This window comes from Lucilia sericata, unplaced genomic scaffold, assembly GCF_015586225.1.
Source record: "Lucilia sericata isolate MDLA Ls3-8-SP2 unplaced genomic scaffold, ASM1558622v1 Contig000040F_arrow, whole genome shotgun sequence".
Classification (NCBI taxonomy): domain Eukaryota; kingdom Metazoa; phylum Arthropoda; class Insecta; order Diptera; family Calliphoridae; genus Lucilia; species Lucilia sericata.
Window position 1 is genome coordinate 359,596 of NW_023994078.1, and position 14,165 is coordinate 373,760.

At 28.1% G+C, this 14,165-nt stretch overlaps 1 protein-coding gene and 1 long non-coding RNA gene across 9 annotated transcripts in view; one reads left to right on the forward strand and one right to left on the reverse strand.

Annotated features, from left to right (window-relative positions):
* Positions 1-14,165, forward strand: part of LOC119613687 (nuclear polyadenylated RNA-binding protein 3) — a 71,381-nt gene that overhangs the window by 17,358 nt on the left and 39,858 nt on the right. For all 8 annotated transcript variants that reach the window (XM_037969738.1, XM_037969762.1, XM_037969713.1 and 5 more), the window contains one exon: positions 1,458-1,775. In XM_037969738.1, coding sequence (XP_037825666.1) covers positions 1,458-1,775 — 318 coding nt within the window. The remainder of the gene's footprint in view (positions 1-1,457; positions 1,776-14,165) is intronic.
* On the reverse strand, positions 98-848 carry LOC119613742. The gene is made up of 3 exons (XR_005232259.1): positions 728-848; positions 545-645; positions 98-459 (listed from the first exon to the last, which is right to left on the reverse strand). It is a non-coding gene; the product is annotated as an uncharacterized LOC119613742 (long non-coding RNA).

Here is a 14,165-nt window from a genome sequence, read left to right on the forward strand (position 1 = left end):
ATGAATAACATTTATTTTGATGTCATCTGGGAACCTTAAAAATTCAACACTTCTCCTAATGTCTAACTCTGCGCTAGACGTGCTTCCATCGGCAGTGCGTAGGAAGTTAGTTGCGCAAATACGATTACGATAGCTTTATGACTTGTAATCTTATGCCATCCCATAGTCCTTTCTAAGTGTTGAATGAGCGAAAGAAGAGTAACAACAGCTCCTACCTTGTGGCGGCATTCCTGATGGCGAAATGCTGTTTAAAAATACGACCCGGCAGTTTTCTGATTCAGCAATCAATACCTAAGTATGTAGAACACAATCCTTCCAAAACGTTTAATGCTCCCTCGTTTGCAAAAATCATATCATTTGGTATTTGAGTCCAATTTCATACTTTCCAATCTCTATGTTTAACGTCAAATTGCCAATCTCTGTATGATAACCTTATAGATCGAATGTTTAATGTTAAAGCTAAAATTTTAAAACATGACCAGGGACCTGAATATTTTAAATATGTAACCCATAGGAAAATCTCCTTTTGGCAGTAATAACTTACCTGCAAATGTTTTATCATTTTGCAAAAAGTTATCTAATAATTTATCTGGTCCAAAATAATGAGTTTTGCTTTTTAAACAGAATTGCCTCAATTGAGTTTGTCTGCATAATCAAGTTAGAAGTTTCGATTAAAGGCACTGGAAGTTTAAAGAGAGAGTGATAAGTTCAACCTGCTTTCACTTACCAGACCATTTTTTCCTCTCCTCCCTAACGCCGGACTTAAAAAATCTAGTTCAGTGTTTATCTTCTCCTTAGTCCGTGCAACATGCATAACAATTCACATCTTTCTAGGTTATTGAGGGTCTTTCAAATTAGTTAATATCTGAAGTTAACTGAAAAGTAATAAAAAATACAATTTACAAAAATACAAAATTTTTCCTCTCAATACTTCGTCCGTAGTCCAAAAATCTAAGATCCGACTACTTCAGTCTATGCTCCATTTTTTGGAATGTATATTTGGTATTTTTCAGCTTTAAAAATAAAAAATCCGGCTACGTTAGGATTTGACCTAGTTATTTTACTATACATATCTATGCCTTTCAGCTTTCTAGCCCACCTGTGGGCTTCAAAAATCTCTGGATAGGCAAAAAAATTAAGGAAATTATATTACATATATAGATGTATGTATTCATACTTTCAAATGTTGAGTATTGTAATAACAATTGTTCTGACATGACATACATACAATTCACGAGGAAAGTTAACTCGGTGCTGTATTAAAGTGCGTTAATAAAATCATTTCTTAAGCAGGAAATAGAACGAGAGTTTCCTACATTGGAAAAATGTATACCTCCAAATGAGTAAAAAAAATTCTCCGAAAGTGGAAATGCTGAAGAAAATAGCTAAAGAATTATGAGCTATCAAATTCATTTATTTTCAGTTGACTAATTTTACATTTTCATTTTAACTTTTAGGACAATTTAAATAATACAATTAAGGACATTATATCAAGTATTGATAGTAATATCCAAGCCGAAGAAAATTTTGCCCATCTTAAAGAAATGGAATTGGAATTACTTAAAAAGCAACAGGAATTAGCAAAAGAAATTGAACAGCAGAAATTGTTGGCCCAAAAATTAGCTAATGAAAATCAAATAAAACAACAACTTAATAAAAACCTTGCACAACAGGAAACCTACCAACCCACTACAAATGTGTCAAAATATGAGACATTTGAGGAAAAACAAGATGAAAATGTTTACACACGAAAATCAGAAAAAATTGAAACCAGGGTGAGTAAATGTTTCGAGAGAAGTTATGGAAATATCCGAATGAAGTATATGTATAAAGAAACGTTCAATTGTAATAAAGCAGTCAATACATATTTATTAGACTGAATAGGATACTAAATATTGAATGTGAAAATTGTATATAATGAATTTGAAAAATTGCAAATAATGCAGTATAAATATTTTGACACTTGCACTGCACTTAAGCAAATTTTTCGAATGAATGTATATGTATGTATGTCATTTTTAATCGGCACATTTTACAGATGACAGCGAATTTACATTAATAAAAAATTATTATTTAATTATTTTTGTGAATATATATACCTTTTTCGTAATAACAAATACATATTATGTATAATATTAGTTATTTTGGGAGTTTCGACGGGGACGGATAGCACGACACAATTGTCAAATTCTGAAATTAAAATATAAAATGTTTCATATTACAACCGGTTAGGAAACAGAGCACTTAATTAATACGAGAAAACAATTTATTTGCTGAAGAAATATAACCACGTCAGACTTTTTTCACCTTTTTAAAACTATTGAATAACAAAAAAATTAAAAAAGTCGAAATCCAAAGACCAAAGTATATATATGTACATATGTATGTATTACGCTCAGTACTTTAGAAAAGTATACTTTGATCTCTGGTTTAAAAATTTGTTGGCCTAATATAATGGTGGCTAAAAAGGAAACATTTTCTTATCCTGAAAAGGTTGAAAAAATCGTATCAATTTTTAAAATTAATTAAGCTTTGCAATTTTATTTTAATTGTCAGAATAATCCGGCTCTTGATCCTCGAAATTCCCTAATTAATAAAATACATTCACGATTCATTAATTTGACAACTGTATATATGTATGTATATTTTTTATTAACCATTCGACACTCTGTGTGTCATACATATAACCCATTAATATTTTAACAGCTACATTACTAAATTTTTCATTAAGGCACTTAACTTTTTTCAGCAGCATACCTAATAAATTTAAGATTTGACATGGCGAATATAAACTTAAAAGTTGGTTATTATCGGGAAAGTCAGAAATATGCAAATTAATGTATTGTCATGTGCGTGATATGGATAAGATATTTACACATATTAAAGGAATTTCATATTTATAGATCGATTTGCATATCTTATCTCTAAGAAGATATTAAAAAAAATTTCTTATGGATATGAAAATATTTATTTTTAAAGCACTTTTTAGAGCATTTTTTACTCTTTATGTGCTTAATTTTTTTTATTTAAAATGTTTTTAGCTTCAATATTATGTTTTTCTATTATATAACTTATATAATTAAACAAAATTTTATGAGCCACAGACTCTTTATTAATGTAACGTAAAACATAAATTTTCGAAATTAATTCTTACAACAGATTCCAAAAAATTATGTTTCACAGGACGTTTTAATTGATGCTCTTTTAATTATAAATTTTTATAGTAATATTAAGGAACTAAAGCTGGAGGTCCACACCACCCGTTATACGTTTCTTCGCATTCTACGCGGCTGTCAAAAAGTGGAATCAATGTTGTTGTGTGCTACCAGTTAAGGGCCCTTCACACGGTCACACTTTACGTACGACAAGTCTAATGAAAAAGTAAAATGAAATTCCATCCGTATGGCAAAAAAGAGAATAAAAGTCGTATGATTTATATTTTTTGTGTTTACACGATTGGTATAAAACAATATCAAAGTAAGATGGAACAGCTGTTTCAATTTTTTTTGTATGTGTTTACATAAAAATACATCCCTGATCTAATGCGACTTGCTTGTTTTTTTTAATCATTTCAAAAAATGAAGAGAGCCATACGACTGTCAAATTTTCCATCCGTATTTCCTCTCAATGTGTGATTGTTTCATTACATATTGCGTTTAGACGATCCTATCCGTTCTCTTCTACACAAAATTTTGACAGATCATATTACTTGTGTGCTCGTGTGAAGGGGGCTTTACAAGCACAAAAGCGCAGGATGCCTTGACGCGAAGAATGCGTAAAGTATATCTACTTTCTACTTTTTTAAGCGTCATAAGCGGCGCAAGAACATGTCATCTGATTTTGACTATTTATATTCTATTTTGATTGTGTACTATCAATTTTAATAAACTAAAACGAGTTAAATTGTGAAAATATAAATAAAAAATTAAAAAAAACGCTCTTTATAAACGTTCTTTAGAAATAAAGCAAGAAATTCACGCTTAAAAGGCGTTACATTGATTCGTAGGATGCAAAGAAGGTATGGAAAGCATGCAATGCTTTGACGCGAAAACGCGTAGTGTGGACCTCCAGCTTTAGGTTTCTTAAAGATTATCCAACTCCATCCAAATTAAATAACGAACAAAAATTAATGAAAATTCTGAGGTAAAGTTTTACAATTTCAAAGTAAACATCAATGGGTATCAAACTGATTACTTCAAAGCATTTTTTACTTCATCATTTTAGAGATTTTGCGTTGTAAATATTTTCATATTTTTTAACTTTATACTTGATTCCTTTATATTGTAAATTCAGTATGTTATCTTCTAAATGCGCATAAAAACACAATCGCAAATTTCTAAACACCGGTGTTTACAAACTTCAAAATATCAAGTTGAAGGTCTACACCACGCGTCAATTTAAATACATTTCTTAAATTTAATGATGAAAAAAATAAATAAAAGCTGTAGGAAAATGCAAAGATATTTATAAATACCCAGCAAAATATATTGAAGTACTTCCAAAAGAATTACATTTATCACCAAAAGTAGCACCAAGTGAATAAAATAAATAATAAAAGTGAATTTTTTTGCATCTAAGGAAGTAATGACTTCCAAAGAAGAAAATATACATTTTCAAAGCTGAATGTATATTTTTTTGTACTAACATTTTTTTAGTTAAAAAATTAACATAAAACCCCAAAATACGTTTTATGTTAAATGTGTGTAATTCCTTAATTCATTTAAGTCAAATTATTTATATTCTATAATACTACAATATCACTTCCAAATAACTTCCAAAAAAAAGAACATAAAAAATACTTCTTGGGAATGACTTCAGAATTAGTGAATTTGAAATCCAATTAAAAGGACATCCCTCCTATGACAAGCCTGTATTAAAATCCCCACTTCTTGAGTTCTTTTTCAGTACTTCCATGGAGTAAATTTTGCTTAATTTTCGCTTCCTTGGAAGATCTTTTTTTGCCGGGTAAAGCAACAATTTATGGTTAAAAACTTGACTTGTAACTTGAATGCGAAGAACGTATGAAAAACGCGTAGTGTGGACCTCCAGCTTTAGTTAAAATAACTGTGTGGTTTTCCTAAAAAATTAACTAAAATTGGATGCTAAATATTTGCCACGTCTGATCTTAATATAAGTAAGATTAAATTTAAGTTATGTCTTATTAAATTATTTCTACTTAAATATTTAATGTCTATGTCTGATTTCGTATTTGTAAAAGTTTGATTAGTACTGATTTTAAAATTTATATGTATTATTAGCGTTATTATTAATACCTAATGTATGTATGTAACTAAACGGTGACCATATCTTAAATCATAATTCGTACTGATAGTAGAAATCATATTTTATATTTATTACAATTTAAATATGTGTTTTGTTAATTTGTTACTTCTAAATAGCACCCCGTTCTCACGATGCAATTATTCGTCATTCGCGCTATCATTCGTAATTCAACCCCCAATTAAGAACTGAATTAGATGCTTCCACCAACTTTTTACATCGATGTCTTCCGATTAGTACTATGGGGTAGTAGGCCAGACACACATTTTCAGCTCTATCGGTCAAGAAGTGCCGGACTTAGAGGGGGTCAAATTTCTGCATTTTGGTCATACAGGGTTTTATTAAAATGAGTGTAACTTTTCAACTATTGGCCCTAGCAAAAATTATCCAAAAGAGTTCAGATTGTTCTTCATTTTTTCCAAAAAAATAAAAAAAAATTATTTTATTTTTTTTTTAATGGGCCCTTTTTATAGTCCCATAATGGGATGTGAGTTATTTTTAACCCAATAATTTTTTTCAATATTTGGCACTTACTTTTCCCCTATTTTTTCAAAATGGTGGTTTTTCTTGTATTTTTTTATTCAAAATAAAGCTTAGACCACTTCCTTTAAGAGCTTTGTGGTCAGTGAGTTGGATGCAAGGGGGATATGTGGAAAAAAATGTAACATATAATTATATATAGGTATATATAATATTTTAACTCCAAAAGCAAAGTTTTTGAGTTAACATATAATATATACACACTCGCATCCTACCAAGGAATCACAAAGCTCTTAAAAGAAATGGTTTAAGCTTTCTGTTGAGTAAAAAAATATACAACAAAAATCCATTTTGAAAAAATAGGGGGAAATTAACTGCCAAATATTTAAAAATATGTTATTCTTGAGTAAAAAATATTTATTTTTTTGATAGGTATCCCACTCGCATCCCATTATGGGACTATAAAGCCCTTAAAGGAAATAGTATAAGCTTTCTTTTAAGCACATCAAAAAAAAAAAAAAATTAAAAAAAAAATATTTTTTAGAAACAATGAAGAAATATCTATCTGAACTCCTTTGGGCAATTTTTGCTAGGACTAATAGCTGAAAATTGTGTCTGACCATCAGTACTAACCTTGGTGCAAATTTCGACAAAATCGATTTTTTGAGTTGGGTCACATGAAATTGCCCATACATATATTAAAATAATATTACATTTATGTATGCATTTTTGAAAATTGTTTTTATATGTAGTCAGTGTTACCATATATCAAGTTTTATCTCTTTTTGCAAGTTTTTTGGGATCCAAAAAATTTTGAAGTTTTATTCCAATAAAAAAATTTTTTGGAAAATACAGTATACAGTTTTCAATTATTTATTTTATTTATTCAATAAATAAGTTTAAAATACAAAAAAATATTTTATTAATATGCGAGATATTCCTAAAAACTTTAAATAATTGTCAGTGTTGATTACTATTAATTAGATTTTGTATCAATTTTCATTAAGCGATTTATATTCCTTAATTTCCTAATTTTTCTAACTAATTTTCCTGGAGAATTTTGTAATTTTAGTACATCGAAAGTTTTTTTTTATTAAAAATATAAAGTTTTCTTCAAAAAAGATATGGTAACACTGTATGTAGTTTGACAGCTTCGGGAAAAATTTGATAAATCAAAAATTACTTCACCTTATTAAATATAGATAACAAAACAAATATAGAAAAAACAATATGGATATGATCTGGTAAATTAGTTACAATTGTGTCGTGAGAACGGACTAATTAGCATTAGCAATACAGAGCGTGAATTAAGTAAAACTGGCTGTGTGAAAAGAGGATTTGCGAAAAGCATTGGTCCTCAGCTATAATCTGAAGTAAAATATAATCGTGTCTAATGCAAAAATTGCCGCAAATTCAAAACTGTATGATATATATGAGCAAAATTTTTCGAAATTGTTTTTCTTCTGACTAGAACCACATTTAGTGGTTGAATAGGATAAATATTACACATGATAAATACGAAAAAGTTAATTATTTTGATTGATGCGCGCAAAAGTTATAGCAGTTTAGAACAATAAAATTTAAAAAATCGTTAAAAATACAGGGTAAGCTATTTTCAAATAATGGTGCCTATTCGTAAACATTTATAAAGACTATCAGCGCATGTTAAAATAGTTATCGCAAATTTCATATTTCAGAAATTCATATTTCGAAAAATTTTTTTTCTTTGCAATTTATTTCAAAACCCGTAAAAAAATTGTCCTAAGATTAGAGATGATTTTCAATGCATTGCAAAATGAACTGTAAACGCTACTAGGACCGCTACGAAACAAGGAATTTTATTTTCCTTTCGCAATATCTATTTAATCCATCAATATAATGTACTGCAAAAAACCTAAAAAATTTGGCATCATGTCTTTAGTTAAAAATATAAAGAAAAAATTTCAGTTTTCAAAAATTTAAAATTATCATTTACAAATTTTTTTTAATGCCGATTTTGATTTTGCTCATATGTACTCTAGGGTGGGTCGAAAATAAGCATTTCTCTCGGATCAACTTCTAATAGTGAAATTATGTTGTATTTTAACGTCAAATGGAATACTGTAAAATATTATTCAATTATTTTGAGGGTAAGAGTCCGCGCATCGCCACCACAATTTATCAATGCATTTCTTTAGAAAAAATGGCACTTTTTCGAGTTTTTTTTTAAATGAGGTATTAAGTGAACACTTTAGCACTATGTTATATAAAAATCCTAATACATGTAAAATTGTATTTCCAAACACATAGAAAAACTTAAAATTGAGCTAATACGATTTTTTTCCAATTGGATAACGCCAACTTGGTTTAGTATGTGGTCAAAAAGTTATTTCAAAACTCCATTTTCTAACTCAAAAATTTGTTGTTAAACTGATTTTTAAAAATTAAAATTTTTAGTGAAGAAAACTATTAAATTTTTTTTATTGTAGAGAATTATTTTTGATTCATTTAGTTAATATACAATTATTTTACCCTGTAACAATTTGAAAAAAATCTTTCACATATGAAACTAGAGTCCATTTAGAGCAATTCTGAGTACTCCTATATTTATAATCAGCTCTTATGTTCTCATAAAAGGAATTCAAGGTTGAAAGGACTTACAATTTCAAACGGATATTTTAATTGTTTATGTGTGTTGTATGATTAACGTGACCAGATTGATTTTGAATAAAAGCGGGATCCGAGTGATTAAAAAGCGGGATTTGGAGGAAAATATTTTGAATAAGCGGGATTTTAAAAATTTCCATTCATTAAATCAGGATATAATAAAACTTAATATCAGAACAAGTAAAAGTGTTATAGGTATTCGACTAAGACGGATTTAAATACACATGTAAATATATCAATATAAAAAGTCGAAAAGAAGGATATCTACCTAAAATTCGAATCTGGCTTTAGAATTTTTCTCTCACATCAGGTTTTCGTTTCATGTTTGTCTTATTTTTCATAGACGTTTATCAATACGCGAATGTTATTTCATGAAATTCTCCCGGAATAAAGTTCAAGCTATGTATTTCGGTTATTTTTAATCACATACATAGTTTTCCAAATTTCGAACGGACATTTTGTTCCATTTTCCTATATTATAATCATTCAAAACATTTTGCGATTTACCATGTTAATACATTTGAATAGTTTAAAAATTAAAATTTTTTGTTTGCTCATGGATTGAATATATTTATATTTTTAAAAAGGGGCTATCTATGTTCGGTGGTTCCCTGCCGATTTTTATTTTTTCCTATACGTCAAAATTTTAAAATAAAGAGTTTTAATTAATCATCATCCTTCAGTAGTGGTTCCAAAATATTGAAAATGAGTATTGATTTTGGGGTGCTTGTACCTTTTTGGGAACATAACAATAAACTCTGAAAACAAAAATAATAATACAAAAATAATAATAGGACTTTCTTATATCACTTTTTACCAGTTCTTCTTGTTTTTACTAGATCTTTTGGAATATTTATATAAAGTTTTTTAAAAAATAAAAAATATTGAGATTTTATTCCAGAATTACAAACTTATGGATCTCAGTATATCATTCTCATTATGTAATACCCATAAAGATTTATTAAGAATATTTCAACGGAATTTTCAATATTTTTGTAACAAGAAAACCATTGTTTGAGTGTTGTAACACCAATAAAATTTTTCACACAAAAAAAACTAAAACTCTAAATATAAAATTGTTTCTTCCCTAATAGAGCATCTTCGGAAAATCCACCAGATGCTCATATTAAAATTTTTTTGGCCTGTGTTATTAAGAATCTATATAAATAATACTTTTTCTACAGCATATTTCGTATGTGCCTCGAGAATTCCGAATAAAATCAGAATAATGAATAATGAACTCTGAAATATCAGTTAAAAAATAAAAGAAATCAAAAAGAAGACGCAAACGGAAATAGTTAGTTCTCCTGATTGTTAAATATAAGTGGGTAAATTAAGGTTAAATTAAATTCTCTATTAGGCCGGGGACTTAAATACTGGCCATAAACTTAGATTGACATCTTTCTTGTAACTTACTCGGCCAAAAAGCATAGCTTTATAAGTTAAAAGTGACGGGTCAAAAAATTTCACATTCACTTTACAAATTGAACTGAAACCCTTTTATTTAAAAATGTATGTCTATATTTACCCACATTTAGAATATCTCTTTTGAATCTCTATTTTCTACCAAAATTCCTAAATTTAAAGTTTATTACAAATTGATTACAATAAAATTAAGGATGATTGAACTGTTGTGTAAAAAAGCGTGATTGAAATCTAAGACGGGGTCAACTTTTAAAAATCGGGATAATCCCGCTTTTGGCGGCATGTCTGGTCACGTTATGTATTATGCTAATATTGGTATCAAATGAAAGCTATTAATCCGTACATTCTATATGAATTATTTATTTGACTCACTTAGAGAAAAAATCGAAAAACAAATTAAATTTAAAAAGGTCTCATTTTCGAAACAAAAATTTTCAACTACTTTTTTGTGACAAGTTTTCTTAAAACTTCCATTTCTTTCTTAACACTGATGAAATGAAATAAATCATATTATTTTGAAACAGAGGTTCTCAGCTTCTTTTGATATTATTATTAATAACAAATTTTTTATATAAACTTGGAATTCCATCTTTTGAAATCGTATGTCCTTTAAACATTAAGGTCCTTTTACAGGGACATAAGAGCTTATTATGATAAACTGAGTACAGAGAGTTAATACTAAAGGTCCACAGTTCCTGTACACATAGATTTTTTGATGTGTGAAAATGACTGTTACACGGTGTTTTACTTAATATATTTCTAAAATAAATAATGATATTTTACAGTTTTGAAACTGTAACTGAAATGATATTAGAAGTTGATTTGAAACACTGCAAATAGAAAATTTTACTCCGGTGGAGTAATTCTAAAAATCTGACAATTTTTAGAAGTCAGCATCCGCGGATATGTACCTCATTGGTTTTGTTATATAATGTCTTCCGGAACAGAATTTTTCAGTTAATCACGTTATCTAGACAATGTAAATATAAAATATGAAACAATATTGTTTAATTCGATAATGTTTAATAAAAATATATATTTTTCTTAAATAAAATTTTTAAATACATACAAATATATTGTTTACAAAATGCTTGGAATTTTCAGATTTTTTACATAAATAATTCAAAATGCTAACGAAGTTTTTCTCTGTTTTAACGGAAATTTTTAAAAATAAAAACGTAAACAATAATATACTTTAACTGCAGTGCGTACGAGACGAACTTGAACAAAATTATCAGCTGATTGAATAACATCACCTTATGTAAATTAAACTTCGATTCGCTTCTATAACAACAAGGTTTATTGCAAGGCGAATACACATAAATTTGTGTCAAGGCGAATTCAGATAAGGTGGTGGCAATGGCGAAACTAATAAGGTAAAGTCATTTCAACAGCTGATTGTTTTTTTGTCCATGGAAATTTAGCCTGAAGTTGTCAAACTCCATATAAAAAAATTCTCTCTCAAACCCGACGCTGTCAAACTACATACATAAATAAAAACTCATGAACTCGCCGCAAAATGAAATGACTTTATAGTCTATTCCGCCTTGGTGGTGACAGTTCTGCAACAACAACATTTTACATGTATTTTGTTTTTGCATTTGGTTTACGTAGATGTCAAAGACCATAAGTACGGCGAATTCATTTCATGAATTTTTTTTTAAATTTTTATATTTTATTAAAAATAAAGATAAATATATTAAAATTTGTAAAGAAAATATATTCTGAATTGAATAATGTTTGTTTCAAACAAAAAATTCTAATCCGGCAGATTTATTTGCAAAATTTAAGTGAGTGCCTGAAGTTAAGTAAAACTCAATTTTTTTGTGAAAAATAAGCATAAAAAAGTTCATATTCATAAAAATATATATTACGAATGAATGAATCTTTGTTGCGAATGGATAATTCTAATCCGGCGAAGTAATTTTCAATATTTGGCCATAATGTAACAGCCGTCGGTCGGGTAAATACCTCATATGGGTTTTGTTATAAAAAGCGTCGCGGAACAGACTTTATTTAGTTAATCACTTTATCTACATAGTGTATATATAAAACAATATTGTTTAATTTGTTAACATTTAATAGATTTCAAAATTAAGCCATAATGTAAAAGTAAGCTGCCGCTGTTCGGCTAAATTTTTCATAAGTGTACTTTATATAAACTGTTATGTTATGTTAACATTTAATAGAAAAAAATATTTTTCTTAAATAAAATATTTGCATACATACCAATTATGTCATTCTTTAAATAAAATAATATTTGTTTACGAAATGCTTGGATTTTTAGATTTTTTACATAAATAATTCAAAATTTTAACGAAGTTTTTCTTCGTTTAACGGAAATTTTTAAATATAAAAATGTAAACAATAACAAACTTGGACAGCTACGTAAACCAGGCGAATTAAGAAAAAAATTATAATCTGATTAAATAACACCACCTTATCTGAATTCGCCTCGGGTGAAGTCATTTCATTTTGCTGCGAATACATGACAGCGGCGCTGTCAACGCTTTTGAGAGAATAATTTTTTATATGGAGTTTGACAGCTTCGGGTTAAATTTCCATGAACAAAAGAACAATCAGCTGTTGTGAAGTCATACCTTATTAGTGGTAGTGTTATTCAATCTGCTGATAAGTTATTTTAAGTTCACCTGGTTTACGTAGCTGTCAAAGTTTGTTATTGTTTACATTTTTATATATAAAAAGTTCTGTAAAAACAAAGAATTTTGAATTATTTTTGCAAAACATTTGAATATACCAAGCATTTGGAGAACAAATATTATTTTAATTACATAATGGCATAATTTTATGTTATAAATGTTAATATATTAAACAATATTATTTTATATTTATTTGAAATATGAAGTATTTACCCGGGCGGCGGCAGCTGACTTATAAGTTATGGCCCAATTTTGGCAATTGTTCCACATTATTTGCATATTCAGGATATATTTTCTCCAAAAATTTTGATATTTTTATGTTTATATTTAAAAAAAATAGAAAAATTTCAAAAACATTTTTCATTAAATGAATTCACCTGTTTCTGACATTTGTGTGAACAAAATATGTATGTATAAAAAAATATATATAAAAATTGCACAAAAATTTTTCCATAAATGAATGACACTGTACTTTCTGTTTCTGACATCTGTGTGAACGAAATACAAAAAAAAAAAAAAAATACATGAAAATTTTTTTTGTTATCGTCACCTTATGTGAATTCGCCTTGGTACATTATTTATAAAGCTACGTTCACACCTATCAAATATTTGACTAAATTACGTGACTGCTAAAAATCGACATTTAAATTTTCTTTAAATATACATATCGCACAGCCAGTACGAAAGTGACTCAACTATAAATTTTATTTTTGCGTTTTTATATTCTTAAACCTTAAACTATGCACAATATACTTCTTTATCTCCAAAAAATATTAGTGTATTTTGTTGTTGTTAACTGTTCAAGAATTGAGTAGTATAACTTTTGTCCTGGGTGTGCGATATGTTTATTTACACAAACATAATTGTTCAATTCACAATCAAGTTGTATATTGTACCTTCTAAAGTGTAGTAACAGTGATTGTGAACAGATCTTTTTGCAGCAAGTCATAAGTTTATGTTTTCAATGAAAAAAAAATCAATGCAAACAAACGTACATAACATAACAAATATATAATATTTGAATTTTAAATTTTTTTATTTTCGTTATTCCACATAAACTGTTTTTAATATTTTTGTTTGTTTTGGTAAACACCGGTCTGTATGTGATTTCATTGTTACCACTTTATCGTTTTTTATGCCAAAATCGATTGCATTTTTTTGTTTTTTTGCTGAAATAAACAATTGACAACACTAAACTTTCTTACAACATTCGAAAAACATATGTTATGACTATTGTAGCAGCTGCTGACATACTAGGGTTCTATAAATCGACTTTCGAATAATCGAACAATCGACTTTTTGTCGAAAAAAGTCGAAGTCGACTATTTTGTTCCAAAAAAGTCGATAACTCGACTATCGTCTATGAAAAAAGTCGAAAAGTCGACTTTGTAAATAAAAGTCGAAAAGTCAAAAAATCGGAAAGTCGAAAAAAGTTGAAAAGTCGAAAAAAGTCGATAAGTCGAAAAAGTCGAAAAGTCGGAAAAAGTCGGAAAAAGTCGAAAATTCGAAAAGAGTCGAAAATTTTAAAAAAGTGGAAAAGAGGTCAAAAACTTTAAAATAGTCGGAAAACCTCGAAAAAAGTAAAAAAATAGTCGAAAATAGTCGAAAAAAAGTCGAAATAAATCGAAAATAGTCAAAAAGTCGGAAAAAGTCGAAAAGTCGGAAAAAGTCGAA